Source organism: Balaenoptera ricei, chromosome 9 (genome assembly GCF_028023285.1).
Source record: "Balaenoptera ricei isolate mBalRic1 chromosome 9, mBalRic1.hap2, whole genome shotgun sequence".
NCBI lineage: Eukaryota > Metazoa > Chordata > Mammalia > Artiodactyla > Balaenopteridae > Balaenoptera > Balaenoptera ricei.
Window position 1 is genome coordinate 23,791,933 of NC_082647.1, and position 21,246 is coordinate 23,813,178.

At 57.9% G+C, this 21,246-nt stretch overlaps 4 protein-coding genes across 6 annotated transcripts in view; 1 reads left to right on the forward strand and 3 right to left on the reverse strand.

Annotated features, from left to right (window-relative positions):
• The first annotated feature begins 54 nt into the window (after positions 1–54).
• On the forward strand, positions 55–8,067 carry LOC132371828 (collagen alpha-1(I) chain-like). Its single transcript, XM_059933450.1, has 9 exons — positions 55–1,159; positions 2,055–2,141; positions 2,222–2,383; positions 3,225–3,292; positions 3,668–3,774; positions 5,392–5,459; positions 5,759–6,946; positions 7,018–7,412; positions 7,497–8,067. The coding sequence occupies exons 2-9, from the start codon at positions 2,112–2,114 to the stop codon at positions 7,597–7,599; spliced, it is 2,121 nt and encodes a 706-aa protein (XP_059789433.1). The 5' UTR covers positions 55–1,159; positions 2,055–2,111; the 3' UTR covers positions 7,600–8,067.
• SPMIP1 (sperm microtubule inner protein 1) lies at positions 4,345–10,447 on the reverse strand. The gene is made up of 2 exons (XM_059933451.1): positions 9,491–10,447; positions 4,345–7,908 (listed from the first exon to the last, which is right to left on the reverse strand). Exons 1-2 carry the CDS (start codon positions 9,909–9,911, stop codon positions 7,799–7,801), a joined length of 531 nt encoding a protein of 176 aa, XP_059789434.1. The 5' UTR covers positions 9,912–10,447; the 3' UTR covers positions 4,345–7,798.
• A 101-nt stretch (positions 10,448–10,548) lies between these two features.
• ATP6V1F (ATPase H+ transporting V1 subunit F) lies at positions 10,549–15,860 on the reverse strand. The gene is made up of 2 exons (XM_059933452.1): positions 12,819–15,860; positions 10,549–10,919 (listed from the first exon to the last, which is right to left on the reverse strand). The coding sequence occupies exons 1-2, from the start codon at positions 12,974–12,976 to the stop codon at positions 10,718–10,720; spliced, it is 360 nt and encodes a 119-aa protein (XP_059789435.1). The 5' UTR covers positions 12,977–15,860; the 3' UTR covers positions 10,549–10,717.
• A 255-nt stretch (positions 15,861–16,115) lies between these two features.
• Positions 16,116–21,246, reverse strand: part of FLNC (filamin C) — a 28,266-nt gene continuing 23,135 nt past the window's right edge. For all 3 annotated transcript variants that reach the window (XM_059933444.1, XM_059933446.1, XM_059933445.1), the window contains 11 exons: positions 21,058–21,210; positions 20,849–20,971; positions 20,487–20,729; positions 20,045–20,314; positions 19,816–19,953; positions 19,425–19,540; positions 18,582–18,714; positions 18,318–18,494; positions 17,930–18,148; positions 17,104–17,313; positions 16,116–16,999 (listed from right to left, as the gene is read on the reverse strand). In XM_059933444.1, coding sequence (XP_059789427.1) covers positions 16,812–16,999; positions 17,104–17,313; positions 17,930–18,148; positions 18,318–18,494; positions 18,582–18,714; positions 19,425–19,540; positions 19,816–19,953; positions 20,045–20,314; positions 20,487–20,729; positions 20,849–20,971; positions 21,058–21,210 — 1,970 coding nt within the window. In that variant the 3' untranslated portion in view covers positions 16,116–16,811. The remainder of the gene's footprint in view (positions 17,000–17,103; positions 17,314–17,929; positions 18,149–18,317; positions 18,495–18,581; positions 18,715–19,424; positions 19,541–19,815; positions 19,954–20,044; positions 20,315–20,486; positions 20,730–20,848; positions 20,972–21,057; positions 21,211–21,246) is intronic.

Here is a 21,246-nt window from a genome sequence, read left to right on the forward strand (position 1 = left end):
TGGGTGCTGCAATGGTGGTGTGGGCTCTTTGGAACATGGGGTCCAGAGGTCAGTGTCCCCAGAGTCAGGGTGGTAGCAGCTGTGGGGTGGACCTTGCCCACTCTCTGCGCCTGCATCTCTGGGCTGCCCCTACCTGCCACACCCTGGTGCTGCCTGGGAAACCCTGCGATGGGCAGAAGGAGGACCCAGGTGTCCTGGTTCCAGCCCTGTGTTTCCATGTAGCAGGCACGGCCTGTGGCCCCCGTGTGCGGCCCCCTATGGGGCCCTCTGTGGATCCATGCGGAATCCTGCAGGTGCTGAGGAGCACTGGGAAGGGGCTCAGTGCCCACGTGGCATCCCCCTTTCCTTGGGGATATTGAGTGCTCAGGCACCTCCTGGGCCACCCTAAGAGCTGGTGACACAGGGACCCCACGCCTGGGTGGGGAACAGGAGAGACAATGTATCTGTGATGACATACAGACAAACGTGATGAAATACACACACACAGCCCCCTCAGAAACCCAGATAAACACGTGCATGTATCCTGCGTGTGTTCGCAGCTACACCCACCCCTGCTACACCCACCTCTATGGGACACACATGTGACTTTCGAAGACATCCTTATAGGGGAAAGAACATGGGTTTTGAAATAGGAAAAAAAAAATCTTTCTTTGACAAGAAAAGTCTCTTTTCAAAGAGAACTGTATTTTGAATTCTCTCTGCCACCTACTGGCTATGTGACCTTGGTTTTTTTAGGGACCTTAGCTAAAGATTGGGGTTGGGGGGACCCTAGTATTCCAACAGGGAGTGAAGGGAGGGCGTTGGGCTGAACCGAGACACCCCCCCCCACCCCGCCTGCTTGCTCAGCCTGCTTCTGCTGGGGCCCCTTTCATGGAGCGGTTCCAAAGCGGCAGGCAGGCCAGGCTGCTCATGACGGCAGGGGATGCGAAGATTACAGACCATCACATATGCCTCTTCCCTCCCCTTGTCATTACTTCTACAAACTGTGTCCTCATCTGCTGTATCTCGTGTGTTGTGGAGAATAAACAGAGTGACCCATGGACAGCTTGGAGCAAGCACTAGGGAAGCGCGTTACCGCTCACACTCGGGACCACATTTTCCCAGAGCCTGTTTCTCGTGCTGTCTGTCCCCAGATGAGGGAGACAGTGCCGTGTGTTAGGTAGGACAACTTACTCTCTGGGGCCCGGTTTTCTTTTCTGTGAAATGGGGATGAAAACGATACCACCTACTTCATAGAGTTGCTTCAAGGAAGGACTACATGTACGTAGCATTTTGTGTCCTGCCATACAGTTACTTGTTGGGAGCTGCTGCCTGTATTGGGCATATATCACATACCATATAATGCAGTTGCCAGCTTCATACATACAGTTGACATTTGAACAACATGGGTTTGAACTGCACGGGCCCACTTATACTCAGATTTTTTTCAATGGTAAATACTACAGCACTATACCATCCCAGGTAGGTTGAATCCTCAGATATGGAGGGCAGACTATAAGTTATATGTGGATTTTTGATTTCAAGGAGGGTTGGGCCCCTAACCCCCGTGTTGTTTAAGGGCTAACTGTATGTATAAAATAGATGCTCATTTGGGACTGCAAACACACGCACACACGTCGTTCTCTATCAGGGCCACAGTCCTCACCCCACACTGCCACCCACGTGGCCTCAGGGTCAGGTTTCTATGAGACTTGGCTGAGGCCCAGGCCCTGGCTCAGATGTCAGGGCCCTGCGTTACTGCGCTCAGCAGCCTTTGTCTCCTCCTTGCTCTGTCCCCAGCTCCTGATCCTCCTCCTCTCTCCAGGAGCAGCTGGGGGAGGGGAGGGGGGTGGACGTCCTCCCCGGCCCCCTGCCGCATGGAGCAGGCAGCCACACCTGGGGGCCTAGGGCTCCCTTGTAGCCCCAGGCAGGCCTTGGCCCTGTACCAGCACCTCTTCCGGTGCCCTGCAGGCGTGGGCCAGCTCTGGGCTGCCCTGCAGCAGGTGAGGGTGACAGGGCAGCGTCTACGAGGGGGCAGGCTCTCCGTGGGGTCTGACTCCACCTTGCCTCCCCAGGTGGGAGACGGCCGGACCTGTCCCTCAGGCCTCGAACTGCCCACCGTGCTGCTGCAGATGGAGCGGAGCCGGCGGGCCCAGGAGCAGGTAGGCGGCCGTCGGCCAGGGAGGGTGGCAGAGGGCAGGGTGCGTGCCCGCTCACATCCTGGCACCCCACCTTCCTGCAGCTCCTGTGGGATTTGGAGCTGCTGACCGGGGCGGGGCTGGGCCTCTCCTGGCCCCCCTGGGCCCAGTTCTGCGGTCTGAGGGACCAGGCCCGGTGTGCGTGGAGCCAGTGCAGCAAGCCCCGTGGTAGGACGGATGGGGGCTCTGAGCGGCTGACGAGTGGGGTGAGCTGGGGTGTGGCTGAGGGAGGGGGGCGGTCAGTGAAACACTGGGGCACTTGTAGTGGTTGAGAAGTGGAAGGAATGTGGGCTCTGGAGACAGATGGATCTGGGTTCAAATCTCTGCTCTGACGCTCCCTGTGGACCGTAAGCCTGTTTCCTCAGCTACAAAATGGGGAAGATAATAGCTCTTTTTCAGAGGGTTGCTGGGAGGATTGTGAACTCATCTGTGTAAAGGGTTTAGCACCATGCCTGGCATACAGGACCATTCTGGCTTGCTACCGTTCCACAGTGAACTGTCTTGGTCAAATCAACAGCGTGGTGACACCTAGAAGCCTTCAGACATGGCTGCAGCAAGGGAGGAAAGCAGGCCTGGCGGGGCCCAGAGGGCAGAGGCACTGATGCCCAGGGTGCCCCAGAGATGAGACCCTGAGCAGCCCCAGCCCCAGGCCCCTCCCTCCGGGGCTGGTGGCTGGTCCCACCCTTCTAGGAAGGAGGGTGCTGTGGTGACTGGGAACTGGGATGTGCCTCCCAGTCCCGGCTCAGCCACCAACTGCCTGAGGCCCTTTGGGCAGGTTAGTAGCTTGTAGCAGGAGGGGGTGTTAGTCATGACCACTAAGGAAGTGTCCAGCCAACACTTTTAGCCAAGACTGCAGTCTCATCTGAAGGCTTGAGTGGGCAGGAGGGATCCATTTCCAAGCTCCTTCACTTGGAGGGGAAGGGGCGGGGGGTCACAAGGGCACAGATGCCAGGAGGAGGGATCACTGGGGGCTGTTGTAGAGGCTGCCTGCCACATTGGGGGATGATGCCCTGTAGACTAGGGTACCCCCCCCCCCAATCCTTCCAGAATTCCAGGCTGTGCCCATCGCCCCAGGCTGAGGACTCCCTGAGCCAGGACCGTCAGCTCCTGGAGGGGTGAGTCTCCCAGGGAATTCTGTCCACTCCGTGTTGCCACACAAAGTGACCAAACACTGGACCCTTCGCCCCGTCTCCCTCCACAGCCCTGCCCAGCGACCCCTCCTCGTGCCCCCAGATCCTCCCGGGGTTCTCACTCAGTTGTACCCATATGCTTGCCCCACAGCCTCTGGACAGGGTAACCTTGAGTTCCAGCTCCTGGAATCTAGTGGCGGGTGCAGGCGTGGGGAAGGCCTCCGTGGACTGAGTTTCGGTCTTGGGGTGGGAAGGCTTCGCAGCCTGCTGTGGGTGAGGAGTCTGGCAGACAGGCTGCCCCCAGCCAATCGGAGCCCAGAGGCAAGAGGTGCACCTGAGGCAGCCTTTGCATTCCTGCAGGGGGCTGGCAGAGGACCCATCGTCAGCCCTGGATCTGAGTGAAGCCAGGTTTGATGCAGACCCAAGGTGGGAGAGCCCTGGCATACCTGCAGAAGGGCCCACATCTGGTACGTTGACAGCAGGGGTTTGCAGCCAGGAGAACAGGAGCCCCTGGGCTGGAGCGGCCAGCCTAGGTTGGGAGGAGCGGGGAAGCCCTCACCCCAAGTCCCAGGATTCCAGTCCATCCTCACCTGTTCTTTGCCTCATACCTTTTTGTGGGCTGCCAGGGGCACCCAGGGACAGCAAGTAGGTTTTCTTTTATATGCCAATTCCACCTGATTGGTGCCAGCTGTCTCAGGCACTGTGTCCAGGAGGATTCTGAAGCTAAGCTGGGCCTCAGAGGAGAAAGCGCTGGGAATGACTGTCTGTCCTCCCTGTCCTCCAGCGAGGAGGGAATGGAATGGCAGCTCCAAGCTGCCTAGCTGCCACCCTCATGCCAGGCCCTGGGGAGATACAGGGCACAAAAGAGACTTGGCCAGTCAGTTGTCCTCATCTCTGAGGAGATCACAGCCTAGTGAGAGGGTGTGACAATAAACAGGCAATTAGAATTCAGTGGGATGGATGCTGTGAGCCCTGGGCCTGTTAATTTAATTTAAATGAAACAGGCTGTCAAATGATTTGTTAAATAATAAGCCTAGCAAAGTCATAAGCTTTTAATTGTGACATCATGCATGGGAGAGAGGAGGAAAGTGCCGATGATTATTTTCTGATTGACAGAAAAATTTTTACAAGTATATTATCTCTTGGGAATACATTGATGGGAGACATCTATTACAACATTATAACCAGTGAAATAAATGATCTAGTAAGTCAACAGATCAGAATTACAGAGGGACAGGGTTGGAGGTTATTTTCACAGTTCATGGCAATAATTTCTGAAGGCTTGGGAGTCTTATCAGACCTCTGTTCAGAACTCTTCAAAAGACAGATTTGTTTTCACAGAGAACATTCCCATTTGGTTACTGTTATGAATATTCACACATCCATATTGCATAAAGATGGCACTTCTTGTGAGAGTTCTCAATTTAAGACCTTATGAGATCAGGTTCTTCTAAGTAGTTTTATGGATGCAAAACGATGCTTCTTCCTCCACAGCTGCAAAGGAGCAGCGACATTTCATCTCTTTTTTTAGATTCCTTTCGTTAATTATGAAGACTTGCAGTTTTTAGGCTAGCCTCTGGCCTAAAATTCCACTTCTTGAATTTCATTTGGTTTTGCTGTCGGACACCAAGAAAGAGCTAAAGAGCATTATCCTTAATAATAGGAAAGTCAGGTGCATATTGTGGGGCTGGACAGGCACACAAGGACAAAGTGTGGGTGTCCTTATGAGGGACTGAGGAGCCTGGAAAACAGTCCCTTCCTGCTCCTGGGCCTCCCCTGGCGGTTTTGAGGAAGAGGGTGTGCAGGTTCCTCGGAGGTGGTCCTTGGCTGGGAGGATGAGGAAGATGGGGTCGGCTGCTGGCAGGCAAGCCTGAGAAGCAGGCACATAGCAGGCTGTGTAAATAAAGGTGGAATGATGAACTGCGACGGCCTTGAAGTTCCAACACCAGTCCTCAGGGTACCCCACCACCACATCCCCTCACGTGCTGGGGACTCCCTAGGCTTCTTGGTTCCAGTTCTGTGGGATGCGTGTGAGGGCCTGGGACATGAGCAGAGGGCTCTCAACATCTGTCTCTCTCCCTCAGGCTCCTCACAAGAGGTGAACCTCACCACCAGCAGTAGCTTTGGAGAACCAGGAAGCTCAGAGTTCAAGGTGAAAGGGTCGAAGCGTCCTGGGCAAGACCCTCTCAGATTGGGGACAGCAGAGGTGGGGTCTGCCTGGGAGGAGACTGCAGGGGTGAGAAGCCCGCAGCCAGGTGGAAGAAGGGGCCATCACTGAAACACCTTTTACACTACATAACTTGGGTTTTACGAATTTAGGAATCGGGCAAGGGCCCTAATGGAAGTGAGGCCCACTGGGGTAGCCACTGGGGTCTCCAGGCTCCCCTGGGGGAAGTGGCCCTGGCACGAGGATTCCCTCACAAACCTGGGAAAGCTGCTCTTCCTTCCTAGGAGCTGGCCCAGAGGGAAGACGGAGAGCTAGCAGGGCCCATGCCCCAGAGGCCCCATCAACCACCATCCAGAAGCCTCCAGGAGAAGAAGCTGGCTCAGGGAGCCCCAGGGCCCTCAGGCCTCCCCTCCCAGGGCCTGCCAGAACCCCAGGATCCCCTGGAGGGGCTGGGCTGGAGCCTGGGCCAGGAGAGAGCAGAACTAAAGAAACTGCTAAGAACTGAGATTCGTCAGAGTCAGAGAGAGGAGGCCCCTCAGGATCAGAGAGGGAAGGCCCTCCAGGGGGAGTACAAGGAAGTTCCTCAAAGTAAGAGAGAGAAGACAAACGAGGGTCAGAGTGGGGAGGCCCCTCAGGCTCTGAGGGAAGAGGTCTCGGAAGGTCAAAGGTGTGAGAACAAAGAGGCTCCTCTAGGTCAAAGCGGAAGTCGCCTTAAGTGCCGGAGAAAGGAGGCCCTCCCGGAGCAGAGTGAGGATTCTCCTCAGGGCCCGGAAGTGAAGATGCTTCAGTCTTCGGAGCGCAGAGGCCGTGTCTCACAAGCCTGGGAGGTGGCTCGGGGAGAGGCACCTATGCCGTCCCGGGAGGAAGGCGGCTCCCTGGGAATTCCGGAGGGCTTCTCCAGGTCCCTGGGAGAACAGACGCCGCAGCCTGGGGGAAGGGAGGGCCCGGACCCGCGGGGAAGACCCACCCAGCTGAGGCAGGTTAAGACCGGTGGCCCGAGAGGAGAGAGCGCAGCGGCCGTGAGAGAGCAGGGGCCCGCCCGGGAAGGGGCGCCGGCTCCCCTTACGCCCCCGGGGCCTCCGGCCCGGCCGCCGCTCTCACGCCCAGGAGCGGTGTTGCTAGCGGCCCTACGCACTGGTGGTTCCGGGCAGCGGGAGCGCCCCGCAGCTCTCCCAGGGCACCCGGGCCTGCTGAGCGATCCGCACTCGCTTCAGGGCCCGGGAGAAAGCCCTGGCCCCGCGGAGCAAGAGCTGGGCGGCTCCATGGGGCTCCCGGGCGCCCTCGGGGGGCGGAGGGGAGGTGCCGAGGCCCCCAGAGCCTCGAAGACCGCGTGGCCCGAGTCCCCGAGCAGGGACAGGCGGTCGGCGGGCGTGAGCGCGGCGCAGCAGGAGACGGCTCTGCAGCGGCTGCTGGAGCTGCACAGTGAGGCCAGGCGTCGGCGGCAACAGGACCGCGAGCAGCAGCGGCTCCGGGTGCGCGGCCGGGCCGGGAGGGCGGGGCACCGGGGGGCGGCCGATCGGCTGCTGACAGACGCCTCCTCCAGGTCTTGGAACGCCTCCGCATCGCCAGGAACCGCCACTGCCGCGTGCACCCCTTGGGACCCCCACCGAGCCCGGCTCAGCTCCCACCACAGGCAAGACCCCTAGGAGAAGGCGGTGGGGCTGCCAAAACCCTGCCTGGGCGGGGGGCGGGGCGCGACCTAGGTCCCTTTGACTTGCGCGCACCGCGCACTTGCGATGACCCCAGCGGAGCGGGAGGGGCCGGCCTGCCCGGGTGCTGCCCTCTGCTGGCCGCATCGAGCCCCGGGGCTGGGAGGCGCGGCGCTCAGCCCTCGGCCCCGCCCCAGGAGGACGCGGCCGGGCAGCGGCGCGCCCTGCGGGAGCAGCTGAAGCAGATACAACGGGAGAGGACCGGGCGGCTGCGAGCCCTCGGGGCCAGGTGAGGGGGCGGGCGGGGAGGCTTGTGGGGTGGTGGCGGTCCCTTTTCCCTGGCATCTGGGATGAAAGGCCACTCTTCCCACAGGAACACCCAGAACTTCCAGCAGCTACTGTGGCCCCCTGGCTCTGAGGAGCCTGCGCCTGGAGAGCGTCGCTCACTCTTCCCAGCCCCCTCTGGTCACTGCTGAATCCTCAAAGGGACGATTAAAGAGACGGGGATTTAAGGAAAAAGCAAGAGGGCAACCTGTAGGTCAGAGGTAGTTTCAGAAAGGCCCAGAACGCAGCCTCAGGGCCTGGGAGAGCCAGACACAGACACACATGGCACTTTTGGCCCAGCAAGTGTGTTATTTCTTCCTCCCTCCCCTAAGCCCACTGCCTGGCCCACGGTCAGAGGGCCAGGTCCTGGGGGTCAAGCAGTGCGAAGGCCCCATTCTTGCGGAAGAAAGATTCAATGCGGCACATCTTGCAGGAGACCAGTTCTTGCTTCACTGGGGGGCCTGGGAAAAGATGTCAGAGGCCAGGAATGGATTCCTGGGAAAGGAACTCGCAGAGCCCGGGAGCCCTGCCTGCATAACCCTAGGAATCTGCCTGTGTTGTATCCACTTTGTAAGTGTGAAAAAATAAAAAGAAGTGCTTCGGAGGAGTGGGGGCTATGGGGAAACAGGGAGCTGGCTGGCTGCCCGGATCAGCAGTGATGGCCAAATGCCAGTCAGCTGGGTGCCAGCATTTCCCCCAGCCTCAGAATCCTCCATGGAGGCGGGTGGTGGGACTCCCAGCCGTGCTTGTTACAGACAGAGCTAGACTTCTCTGGGGCAGACAGGGCTTCTTTCTACCTCCTGCTCCCCTTTTGGGGTTCACCTCCTGCTTTCATTTGGAAATTGCTCCCTTTCCTCCCCACTTAGGGCCCTGGGGGAAGTAGGGGGATATTTTTTAGGCAAAATTTCAACTGTGTTTATCACCAACCATCCACCTTTTCTGTGCAGGAGCTGGAGAAAACATGTGACTGAGTAGTCTCACTTGAAATTCATGGCCACAGACAGCAAAGGGACATGTCTCATCACCCAGCAAACCCACAACACTCCCTGGCATATTATTTTCCCCACACCTTGACTCTTCATCTCAAACTGCACCATTGCCTTCGCTCCTCTCCTGCCCAGCTGATGACCATGACTCAATCCAGATGGACAGCCTTCTGGCCAATACCATCTCCCTACCCCTCGCTGTGTCCTCTGCCTTCTCCAGTTTGATCCAGCCTCTGGAGCTCCCTGGGTAAGCCCACCCAGTCTCGGGGCTTTAAAGAGCACCTATATTCTGATGACCCCCAAAACTGCATCTTCAGCTCTGACTTCCCTCCATAGGGTGACTCCCATACACAGCCGACTCGCCGACACCTCCAGCACAAAACACCCAACACTGACCTGTCTTCACACCCCCCCAGCCCTGCCCCCCCCACCAGTCTCCCCTGCTGTAGCTGCTTCAGCCGAACACCTGGGCATCACCATTGCATTCTCTTTCCTTGTCTCATTCAAAGCATCAATAAGTTCTCTTGATTCTTCCTCCAAAACATATCCGGAATCTATTTCAGCTCTACCACTAATCACCCTAGCCCAAGCCATCATCATCTCTTGCCAGGATAGCTCAGCCATCTGCCAGAGTCTACTCTTGTCCCTAAAAAGGCCATTACCTACAGAATAGGGTGATTTTTTTTAAAAAAGTATTATCAGCATCATTTACCTGCTTAAAACTCTCCATGGCTTCCCCTTGAATTTAGAGTAAAACCCAAACTCCTCCTCCTTGTCATTTAGCTCACTCAGCCTTTAGGTCCCCAGAGAGGTCTTTCCTGACAGTCCAGTCTAAAGCCGCACATGCCCCCGTCCCCCTCCCCCATCATGCCTAGTTTCATCATGGAACCTGGCCCTCTCTTGCTCTTATGTTTATGGCCTGGACCCTCCATTAGAATGGACGTCCCCAAAAGGAGTGTCCATGTGCCTTGTGTGTCTAGCACCGAGAGCGCTGCCTGGCTTGTGGCAGGTGCTCTGTGTTTGTGAGGTGAATAATTTCCGGGAGGTTAGGGCTCACCCAGCTGCCAGCCATATGTGAAGTTGGTGGTGATGGGGAAGAGGTAGCGCCTCTCTGGCATGTCCAGTTTTCGGGTGTTGAGGTAGCGGTAGCGGCCCTGAAAGTCGTGGGAGATGCCTTCATACAGCAGGGCCCGGGTGGCAGGCAGGACTGGGTACATTTCTGACTGAATAGGAGCCTCCAGGGCAGGGCTGGGGGCCTTGGAAGGAACTGCTTTGGGGGCGGGCGGGGGTGAGAGGGGGGCTTTGGGGGGCAGGGCGGGCAGCTTGAGGGGTTCACGGGCTGCAGTCTTAGCCTTCTGCTTGGCCTTCACCATCGACCCATACTTGTGGTGCCATTCACAGCGCAACATCTTCTCCCTCAGATACTCCTCCTTCCAGAAGTTCTGCCGCACTGTGTCCATGTTAAGTTGCCGAGACATGGTGGCAAAGGAAGGAGCAGGACCAGGGTGACTGCAGCTGAGGGGTGAGCACAGCAAGCAGAGCCCTTCTGACAGCAGGTGGCTGCCCAGGGACAGTCGCTCGGCAACCGAGCCTCACCTCACACAGGGCCATGCCCTCAGCACGCCTCACATGCCTTGCTTGCTGAGGCAGCCTCAGGCCGGGGCCCGCCGGCTAAGAGCCTTGATCCCCAAACCTCTTGCTTGACCCAGGCTAGTATCACAGGCTTCCAGGTTTCCTGTGATTTCTGCTTCCTTCCCTTGAGGTCTGGTCCCCTCCCAGCCAATACAGACTCAAGCTGGGGTGCCAGGGGACTGGACGCAAGCCTCCTTCCCTTCCTCCCTGCCAGAGCTGGCTACCTTTAATTCAGAGGACCAATCTGGCACAGTCTTCCTGGTCCAACTCCTCTATGCCTGGATCTTTGGCAGAACCTTTTCCAGCCCTGCCAATCGAATCCACTCCCCCACCCCCTCCCCGCAACAGCTTCATCCCACACGTGTCCTTTCTAGCACACAGCCTCAGATCCGAGAGAAGCAAGAACATTAATTTAACATCAACAAGGACACTGTGTAACAGCACAGGGAAGAGGTAATGGAGAGAAGACGCTCAGGCTTCCTGTACCCTAACCAGCCTTGATTTTAATGGCAGAGCCCCAGCAAACTGGAAGCACCTCACCTAGCCTCTCGGTGGAGTGGGAAGGGGCAGGGAATCGGAACTCAGAGGCTCGAATCTTAGAGGAGGGCTGATGGCAAGCCTGGGGAGAGGCCGCATGGCTGAGGGGAGTCCCCTAGCGCAGGTCTTCGGCCGTGAACATGCCCCTGGCCCTGCGCAGGATGGAGTCCTTGGCAGCATCATAGGGGTGCTCCTTGGATGGGATCTCCAGCACGGCCGGAATGGAGCGCTGGTGGGCATCGAGCGCGTGCCGCACCATCTCTGCGATGTACTGGTTGATGAGGATGATGCCGATGTCGTCCCGGTTTAGAAACTGCCTGTAGGGAGAGATGAGAAGGGAGTCCAAGGCAGCCCACTCTGAGTTGGTGGGCTGGGCTGCAGAGGGGAACGAGCTCGATCCAGAGTGCAATGGACAAGGATGCTACACTAAACTCTCTTCATTCTATTTAGAATCAATTTCAGTCCAAAGCTAAGGGCCATGGCTTCTACCTCCCCTGCTTGGAAGGCTCCCAACTGAACTGCTAATGAAGATGAGGGTGCATGCTGGTGTATTCCTTACGCTGCCTTCGGGTAAGAAAGGGAGAGGATAAGAATATATATACGTCTGTCCCTTTGTATCTGCATAAAGAAAAAGCAGAAAGATAAGGAAAAAACTAAGTGGTTATGGGGTGGAGGAAGGAGGTAATGAAGTAGAAGAGGTCGGGGTGCGAGTGTGACTTCTCAATGTATATACCTTTTAAATATTAATTTGTAAACCACATGAACCTTTCAAAAGAAAACATTAAATTTTTTAAGGTTGAGGGGGCGCTGTTCAGACCACTCAAGGTCTATGCTAATGAGGGCAGGGCGTGGGTCAGAGGGGAAGTTTGGCCTGAGCCAAGAACACAACACAGGAAGAGGAAAATCAGTAACGAAGGAATCACACTTTCCACACAGAGAGAACCCGGCACCGGGCTCTTACTTTCTTGTGATCAACCACCCATTCATTAATTTATTTACTCATTAAAAACTGTTTACTGAGCAGCTACTCTGTGCCAGACACTAGGGCAGGTTAGACTTGATGACTTCTGAGATCCCTTTTGGTTGGAAACTTGGGAAATTCTTGAAGTAAAGTTTGTCCTTCTCTCATGACAACTTGGGTCACTTTACCAGACTGCTTAGAGATCAGCAGAAATCAGCCTCCCGGGTCAGAGCCTATCACACCCCAGGCAGCAGGAACCAGTCTCAGCCGGTAGCTCAGGGCTGGGCTGTTTAGGGGGAAACAAGCGAGAGTGGTTTGTTCCTGGGACTTGGCACAGGGGCCCTAGAGAAGGGGTGTGGGAAAGAATAGGGGGCTGGCACCCTCAACTCTAGTCACCAGGACACCTCCTGGATTAAGGGACATGCCTGCACCCACATTTTGAAGCTATTGCTCTTAACCCAGAACAGGAAGTGAAGATTTGAAGTGCCTGGTCTCAGCAGAAGGTAGGACAGTCCTGATATTGTCCGCTGTGCTCAGGACAACGGGAAATTCCAAGCCGACTGAGGAGAGCTACACAGGCAGAGTGTAGCCCTGGCTTAAGAAAGGCAGAAAGGGTGGGACTGGGTTCAAATCCCTGCTCGCTCTCGTCTGAATCACAGAGTGTGCCTTAACCGCTCTGAACTTTAGTTTTCTCACCAGTAAGTGGGAATAACCCCTACCTCACAAGACGATTGTGAGCCTCTGAGGGAGATGAAAATACAGGAAAGCCCAAGCCCACTGCCCGTGTGTTCACTGAGTGTGTGGTTCCTTTAGGTGTCAACTCGCAAGAGAGTCGAGTGCTTGCAGTGCCCGGAGCCTGCTCTACGGGTGAACTGGGGGAGCCCCTGCAGGGGAGCTGAGACTAGCCCCCTCCGGGCCTGGACGCTCCGGACGCTCAGCTCTGGCGGGCCAGGTTGGGCCGAGGGGCGGCGCCCGCCCGTCACGAGCTCTGTTCCCCTTCTTTCCTGACACACGGTCATGTGACAGGGGGTAGTTTGTGGACCCGACATAGCCCCGGTCCCACCGAGGCCCAAAAGGGAACTTGGGACGCGGAGACCCCCCTCTCCAGAAGGGGAGGTGGACCGACTTCCCCGACCCTCGAGGACGGGGTCTGACACTTCGGCCAAGGTCTGGAAGCCCAGGGCCGCCCCCGCCTTCTCCCCGCGCTCCCACCAGGCAGCTGAGGGTCCCGTTCAGGCCTCGCGGGCTACCGTACCGGAAAGTGTCTTCGATCTCATTGATGGTAGTATCTTTCTCCACCACCAGGAAATTAGGGTGGCGGTTCTTGTTAAGCTCCCCTATGCCGCCCAGCAGGAAGCCAGTCACCGTGTCCTCGTCTCCGATCACCGCAATTAGCTTCCCCCTCCCCGCCATCCTTTCAGTCCGGCAACGATCAGCCGCAACCTCCGGGTGTCACCAAAGCCCCGCCTCGGCAGCGTACATCCTTTTCGGCCGCACCCCCAGTCTTTCGACATGCGCAGTTCCACCACTCCGCCTCCCGGGACATGCGCGTTAAGAGCAAAAGCGCCTGAATCCGAATACGACTGCGCCTTAAAGGGAGGTCCGAACCGGCGGGCTACGATTCCCAGAAGTCCGCGCGGCGTCGCCGTCTCTCGGAGGCGCGTTCGATCGGTAAGTTCGACAAACGTGTTGAGGCTACTGCTGTTAGGCGCCGAGACGCCAAAGAAGACGGTTCCTGTTCTCGAGAGTAAGGTCCGAGTCTGTATCGTGTATGTATGTAACTGTGACGCAACTAGTGTTATTTATTCAGTTAATGAAAGGATGGGCAAATTAATGATGATACTCTCTAGTGAGGTAGAGCGTTGACAAAGCAGTGTGTCAATTGCTAAAACGTGAGAAGTACGTGGAAGCACACATCAGGTGTAACTAACCCGTGGGAGAGGGGGCGCGCAGAGAAGGTCGCCAGCAGGATGAAGGGCTAGAGATGAGGACGAGAGGTTGTTCTCAGGAAGAGGAGCAGCACGTGCAAAGACTTAGCAGGGACTAGAAAGAATAAGTGCCTTTAAGAAAAGATAAAGAATCTGGAAGTTATCCTGAGGACAAAGTTGTTCTGAAGCCACTGAAGGATTTTAAGCAAGAGAATGATATGGCCAGGTTTATGTTTTAGCGATAGCATTGAGACCATGCTGTGTGTGGAGGTAAGACTAAGGTGAAGAAACCATTGTGGTGAGAGATGGTGGTGGCCAGAAAGAAGCCAGGGGGTGGGGATGGGGAATGTGAGAGTCAGGTGGAGTCAAGAGATATTTAGAGACAAAAATGGACAGAACTGGGTTTGGGATTGGTTATGTTTGGGAAGTTAGACCAGGTGACTTCCAAGTTTCTGGCCTGTGCAGCTAGGTGGACAGGAGTAACATTCCTCAGAGAGTGAACTCTATGTATGAGATGAACATGTCGAAGGAGAGAGGTCTGCTCGCTCCTCCACCCTTTTAACAAAAAGGCATCCTGCATCTGGCATGTGATTTGCAAGTTTAGAGCACTTGAGACATCCAGATGGTCTGGGCTAGTGGTTATCTGTGTGATGGGCCTGGGATTTGGACATACCTGGTTTGAATCTCGACCCTGCTACTTAGAGGTATGATTTGGGACTCATCACCAAAGTTCTCAGGACCTTGATCTCTTCAGATAATACTATGCCCACCTCATAGGCTGTTAGGATTAAGTGAGGTGGAGGCACTAAATGCTCAGCACCCGTGGCCATACTGCAGTTGGGGGAGAGCAGCTGAGCTGGATATCCATAAACATCCACTCACAGGTGGAGGGCAGCTGAAGCTGAGGCGGCCAGCGAACCTTGCAGGAAAACGCTCCCATCTGGGGGCGAGGTGGGAGGGAAGGCAGAGAGTGAGGAAGGGTGCCTGTAGAAGCACCTGGCTCAGTGCCTGGCACAGAGCGGACTCTTAACGGCCACGAATGGTTGGGTACTTGAGAAGGGATCCTGCCTTTAAAGGGTCTGTCAGGTAAAGTAGGGAGCTGAGACAGTGCCGCATTTATCACACACGCCTTCATTCAACCAGCATTTATCAAACGTGGTCATGGAGAGGCAGAGGACACAAGATTGATAAAATACGATTTCTGTCCTCAAAGAACTCCCTCGGGACTGAGGGGAGAGTAAAAAATGTCACAGGGAGTTGGGTAGACCTACAGAAGAAAGTGAGGCCCTAGAGGGGTCTTGCAGGGGAAAGGAAAGAAGGAACTTAAAGAGGAGCCAGGAGGCAGCCTATTGAGTGAAGAGGTGGGGGGCGGGGGTGTTTGGAGCCAGGCCACGTGTGTTGGGTTTTCTTTGGCCTACCCACCACCATGTGCCGAAATGTCTGGGATGAGTTTAGAGTTGGGGGATCAGTTGAGTGAAATGCTGCTTTGCCCTGCTCTGGCTACTCAGTTGCTCCTTTACTCATTGGTCACACTTGCCTGTATCGGACCTCCCAGGATCAGGGAGAGAGGTCTGAGGCCGACCCTCAGATACAAGGTCACAGATGAGGGTAGTAAATGCAGCCAGAGATGTGCCCCAGGGCAGTGTGAGAGCCGGGGGGGCAGGTCTGGGAGGACAGGAAGGGGTTCGGGAAAGCTTCCTGTTGGCCAGGAAGATGAGGAGGGTGGAGAGGCAAGGGTGTTCCTGGGCAGAGTCCCAAACTGCAGCACGGCTGCCTGGGGCACTAGAGGTTGTAGAGAGGGTCAGAGGTTGTGAAGAGGGTTAGAGGTGGAGGGTGCAGTGAGGAATGGGCACAGTGCCCGACTGGGGGCTGGGGGGCTTTTTTGAATGAATGGGTAGGGAGGCTGGTGTCTGAACATATAGGCCTTGGAGGCCTTGTTAGGACACTTAGACTAGCCTGGAGAGAAGGGAGCCACAGAAGGGCCCTGGACCAGAGAGGGCCATAGTCCCTGTGATGTGACCCCACCCTTTGGCTGCAGTGTGGAGGGCTAGTTGGAGGGAGCTGGCTGGTGGGCCAGGAAGGCTAGTGGAGGGGCCAGTTCAGGAGGGAGGCCCTAAGCAAGGTCAGGGCTGGAGGTGGGGAGGGAGCAGGCCCACCTTTGACCCAGGACCTGGCTGGAGTGAAAGGTTGCTGGGTTTGTGCCTGCCTGCTGGGTGAGCAGCATTCCTGCTTGAGCCAGTGCTGTTTTAAGGTCCTAAAAACATTGAGAATATCCTTGAGATCAGGCTGAGTGGAAACTGGCCTCCTGGTGGTCCTAGGGCAGTCTTGTAGAACAGTGTCCACCTCCCTCTCCGACCCACCAGCTCTCCAGGAATCTGAGGACCAAGCCCACATCCCTGGCATGCCCCCCCACCCAGCCCCTTCTTTAAAGCATTCTGTCAACATTCCAGACCTTCCCAAATAGATGGCCCAGAGGGGGCGGCTCTCTGCCCCAGGCCCTCCCCCTTGACCTGACTCAGTCCTCCAGGGGAGGGGCGGCCAGCCTCTGCCTCCCAGGGCCTGGTTCAGTGTCGGCAGCCAGAGGTGGCCAGCCGTGGGGAGCACACACAAGGAACAGCCAGGCCTCTGCGACAGGCCGCACTTTATTTGTTTTCCACCTAAACGGCTCCCAGCTGAGCCGCATGACATGTGCAAAAGCCCCCCAGAAAGCTGGGCCTCGCAGTGTGTAAAAAAAAGGCCCCCCATGGGGCAGAGCTGTGCAATCTTAAAAAAAAAAAAAGAGAGAAATCAGTCCCCCAGGAAGCCTGGCTGGGATCTAAATTGCCCAGGGCCAGGGCACGCGCCAAGCCTGCTGCTGCTGGGTCCATTTTCTCCTCCGATTGTGCTTTCTCTTCCAAGTCCTTAACGCTCTGGGGTTGTGGCCACCAGAGGGGCCGGACGCAGTCCTCAGCGGCAAGGAGGCCCAGCTGGTAGTGCGGTTTGAGGGCGACCTCTCTCACACATGCAGACACCCCCAGACACGTGCTCCCCCACTGGCCTCAGCCCCGCCAGAAAACTCAGGGCTTCCCTGGCCCCCCAACCTCCTGTTCGTCCTCATGTCACATCTGAGGCAGGGACACTGCCCTGAGACGGACGAGGCCTTCCAACCCGGGGGCCTGGCAGGGAGGGGGCAGTGCCACTCCTTCCACCCCCCGGGCAGGTGTTTGTGGTGTCTGATTCTGCGTGCATGCATCTGGGTGTGGCCTATTTGTGTGTGTGTGTGTATGTGAGTGTGTTTGGCCAGAGGTGGGGGCCGAGGCTGGGGGAGGCACTTCTGGGATTCAGGGCACATTGACTTTGAAGGGGCTTCCAGGGACACTTTCGTCGCCCCACTTGACGATGAGGATGTAGTCCCCTTTCTCCTTGACGGTGTAGGTGACGTTGTACACCCGGTTCCCCATGTGCTTCACGTACACCTCCTCACAGGGGGTCTTGGGCCCGTGCACGCCCACCATCATCATGTTGGTGCCTGGAGAGAGAGGGAGTGAGGGACAGGCTCACCCCAGGCCCTTGGGCCCACGTTCCCGCGCACCTGCCCGCCCTGGGGTCTGCCCCTTTCCCCCCGCTGCCTGCCTGCTTTGCTGCAGTCCACGGTGAACGAGTTCTTCTGGCCCACAAAGGCCTGGGACAGCCCAGGGCCCCGTGTCACCACCTTGCTGGCATCTGAGGAGAACTTGGGGATGGAGCTATAGCTGGAACCCCGACTTGAGGACGACTTGGTCACAGTCTCCACCAGGACCGTGGATGTTTCGTGAAGGCTGTGGCCTCCAGACAGCCGGGGACCTGAGAGGCAGAGTGGGGTGGCCACGAGCCTAGTCAGAGGCCTGCTCTTCCCCGGGGGTAGGCCGTGTGCCGGCGCCGACAGCCCCGCGTTCCCTTCCTCAGCTGCGGCGTGCGAGGAGCGGCAGCCCGTTCCAAACAGGGCTCCAGGGCAGGCTTATCTCGAGGTCTGGAGCCTCGATGGCTCCCCCCCTCCACTTCTGGGCTCTGCCTGGGACCCCAACTCACAGGGTAGAGTCCTGCTTTAAAAAGGAACATGTGTCCAACTAATCCTTCAGGCAGCTTCCAAAAGGAAAGCTGGCTGAATCTTTACTGAGCTCTGTCTTCTTGGAAGCCAGAAATGTGGGAAGAGGAGGGCAGAAAGTTAAGTGAAAGCTTGGGGAGCCACCGCAGGAAAAAAATGAGTCAAGTGATGGACAATAAAGAGGAAGGATTTGATTTTTTTAAAATGATGTACATGAGTCCACGTGGAGAATGGGGTGACGTGTAAAGCCAGGCCCACTTTATTCCTGGTAACCTGACCCCAATGTTTGGGGCATATGACCCGGATGTGAATGGCCACTGGAGCCAGCCAGTATGGAATGGGCTGGAGGGTCCTTCCCCCACCCAGGACACTCACCTGTGACTTTGGCCTTGAAGGGGCTGCCCACGATGTGCTGGGGGCCACCATACTTGATGGCAATGAGGTAGTTGCCAGGGGCCATGGGAGTGTAAGTGACCACGTGGCCCTCAGGACATTCCCGACAGTCCAGCTGCACCTTGGAGGGGCCGTCGATGGTGACAGACAAGGCCCCCGAGCCCGCATTCAAGGTGTTGACAATGAACTCCGATGACACTCCTGGGGACCAGAGGTAGCAAGGGTGTAGACAGGAAGGGCTTGGGGCCCAGAACTGGGATGGGCCCAGGCTCCCCGGAGCAGGTCTGTGGCGGCACTCGGGCTCAGCAGCGCTGCCCCGCCTCTGGGGCAGACCAATGTCCACCCCTCCTCCCCAGCCCTAGGCACTCACCTGTAGTGCCTCCCTCGAGCCCAGGACCATAGGCTGACACCAAGCCTGGGTCTCCAGCCTGGCTCTGCTCCCCAACTCGGATCTTGAAGGGACTGCCAGGGATGTGGGCACCGTTGAACTTGACGTCAATGGAGTGGACGCCATTCTCATGGGGGATGAAACGGATGGTGTGCTTGTCTGTGGGTCAGAGGTTGGTGGGTGAGCCTTTGTCCTTCCCTCCCCTTCCCAGAAGGCCCTAGCCTGGCAGGGGCAGGGCCAGCTCACCACTGTCCAGCTCGGAGACGTAGCACTCCTCCACCGCACCCGAGGGCGTGTGCACCCTAGCATCAATCACGCCCCGTGCACCGTTCAGCTGCACCGCAAAGGACGCCGGCTGGTTCACCTTGAGCCCCGTCTCCTGCAGAGGCCACAGAGGGTGCTCAGACTCCTAGGAGGGTCTGGAGGGCTCGTCTCTGCAGCCCCGCACTGATCTCACTGCACGCCCAGCCCAGACGCTCCCTCCTCCCGCCCCCAGCCCGGACCCGCCGCCCGGCCCAGCTCAGGGAGGCTCTGAACAGGGCTGTGAGGGGAGGTGGAGGCTGGGTCTGTGGCCTTGGCATCCACCTGCTATGAGGTGGGGCCACCTGGCTGTGGCTGGGCATGGTGGGGATGACACATGATGTGCCCTGTCCTGGTTGAGGAGGTAAGACCCAGAAACCATAAAGCAGGCCTGTCGGCAGAGAAGCCAGTGCTAGGACAGTGCTGTGTGTGGACTGCGAACACTCAATAGCTGGGATGAGGAAGGAGGGGTGTGGCCTAGACTGCCCTGGGGGCACTCAATGGGGGAGGTGGGCCAATGGGGAGGCTCCCAGGGGAGGTGAAGATTGGGGCACAGAGCCCAGTTCTAGAGTAGGGGTAGGGGACCGGGGAGGAGAGGCACAAGGGCTCCTGAGGGGCAGCTAGAAGGGGGAATGGAGCCCCCTGCTGTACAGACACTGGGAGAGAGGGGACATCTGTCTGTCTGGACCTTCCAAGGTCACTGCTAAGTCCCTGGCCACATGGGCCTGCCATCCTTTACTTCTGCCCATCTCTCAGGGTGGCAGAGGGGCCGCACTCCCAGGCACACACCTGGAGGCTAGTGACGGTGAGACGGCGAGCGTCGTCTGAGAGGGAGGCCACGGGTACCACAAAAGGGCTGTCTGGGATGTGCTCATCGTTGAACTTGATGGAGACCTCATAGTCACCTGGGGAGGGAAGGCCAATCAGCACAGGCCCCAGGACTGGGGACAGCAGGGTGGAACCCCCTCCACCCTGGCCTCATCCCAGAACAAGCTCCGGGGTTGGAGCTCAGCTCTGGAGACAGACGTGCATTCCCAGGAGTGTGGGGTGGAGGGAGACAGGGCAGAGAAAGAGCGGCATCCCAGGTGAAGAGTTGGTTCAGTAGCCCCATCTCCTGCCTGGGCGAGCAGAAACCCAGTCTGGAAGGTCAGACAGGCCCAGCCCCGTGGTGGACACCCACCTGGTTCCTGGACGACATAGGAGACCCCACAGGAGCCATCTTTGCGGTCCTCAAATGCAATCTCCGCCTTGCTGGGACCCTCCACAGCAATAGACAGGCCCCCGGCACCCGCTTCTCGGGTCCAGATGCTGAACTCAGCTGGAGATGGAAACGGGACAGGGGCGGCTCCTCAGCACCATCGTCCACCCTGGTGGCTGCCCTGCCCCCGCCCCGGCCCTCTGCCCCTTACCTGGCACGCCGGCCACCCCTCGCTCCAGCCCTGTGCCTCCAGCTCGCACCTTGTGGGCACCGCCTTCACCCAGTGGCCCCACGGTGAACTGAAAGGGGCTGCCTGGCACATGCTGGCCGCGGTACTTGACCGTGACCGTGTGGGGCCCCATCTCCTGGGGCACAAAGCGCACACTGTACGCGCTGTCCTCCCCCTCCACGATCTCTGCGGCTTCCGTCTTGCCTGATGGGCTGGTCACCTGTGCGGTCATGTCCTGAGAGCTGGCCTCACCTGCAGCGGGTGGGGAGTGTCAGGGCGACACGGGGGCTGCTCCTGGCCCTGGCCCTTCCCTCCCTCCCTCAGTAAAACCCCCTCCTCCACTCAGACCAACAGCCTCCCCCTCCTGTCCCACGAGACGGAGAGCCCAGCCTCCCCGTGAAGACCCCAGCCCGGCCCCGCTCACCCTCCTGCTGCCGGGTGATGCTGCCAAAAGAGCCCAGGCGTTCCCGGCCCAGGAAGTCCCCGAAGACGGCGGGGAAGGGGTCTCCGCCAACCTGGGTGGACTCCTCCACCCGCACCTCGCGCTTGGTCTCCCCGCCCCGAGTCTTGCTGATCTCCGTGCGCTCTGTGCGGGTGTACGTGTGGCTGCTGCGCGTGAAGGTGCGCGTCAGGCGCTCCTGGGCCGACACCATCTGGAACCAGTTCCCTGTGCGACGCGTGGAGCGAGGTGAGAAACGAGCCAGCAGGACAGAGGCCGTGGGGGCAGGCCCTGGGCCTTCCCCATCGCCCTGCCACCACCCCCCACCGGCTCCTTCTGCCTCCCACCTGGGATCTTGAGGTTGAGGTCACAGGTGCTGCCGATGGTGGCAATGGACGGCGCCTGCCTGCGCCGGGTGATGCTTTCCTTCATGCGGCCCTCGCCGGTAACCTTCACCGTGAAGGGGCTTCCTGTAGGGGAGAAAGGGAGGGTCGGGCGTCTCAGATCACTCGTCGCTGGCCTCCTGGCCTGTCCCAGCGGCAGCCCAGCACCTTACCAGGCACGTGCTTGTCGGCAAACTTGATGTTGATGATGTAGGTGCCGGGTTCAGTGGGGCAGTATGTAACTTTGCACGTGCCGTCCTCCATATCCTCACAGTTGATGTCCACCTTGCTAGGGCCTTCAATACTCAGCCCCAGGCCCCCATAACCTAGCGGGGAACAAGGGACGCGTCTCCCTCAGTCCC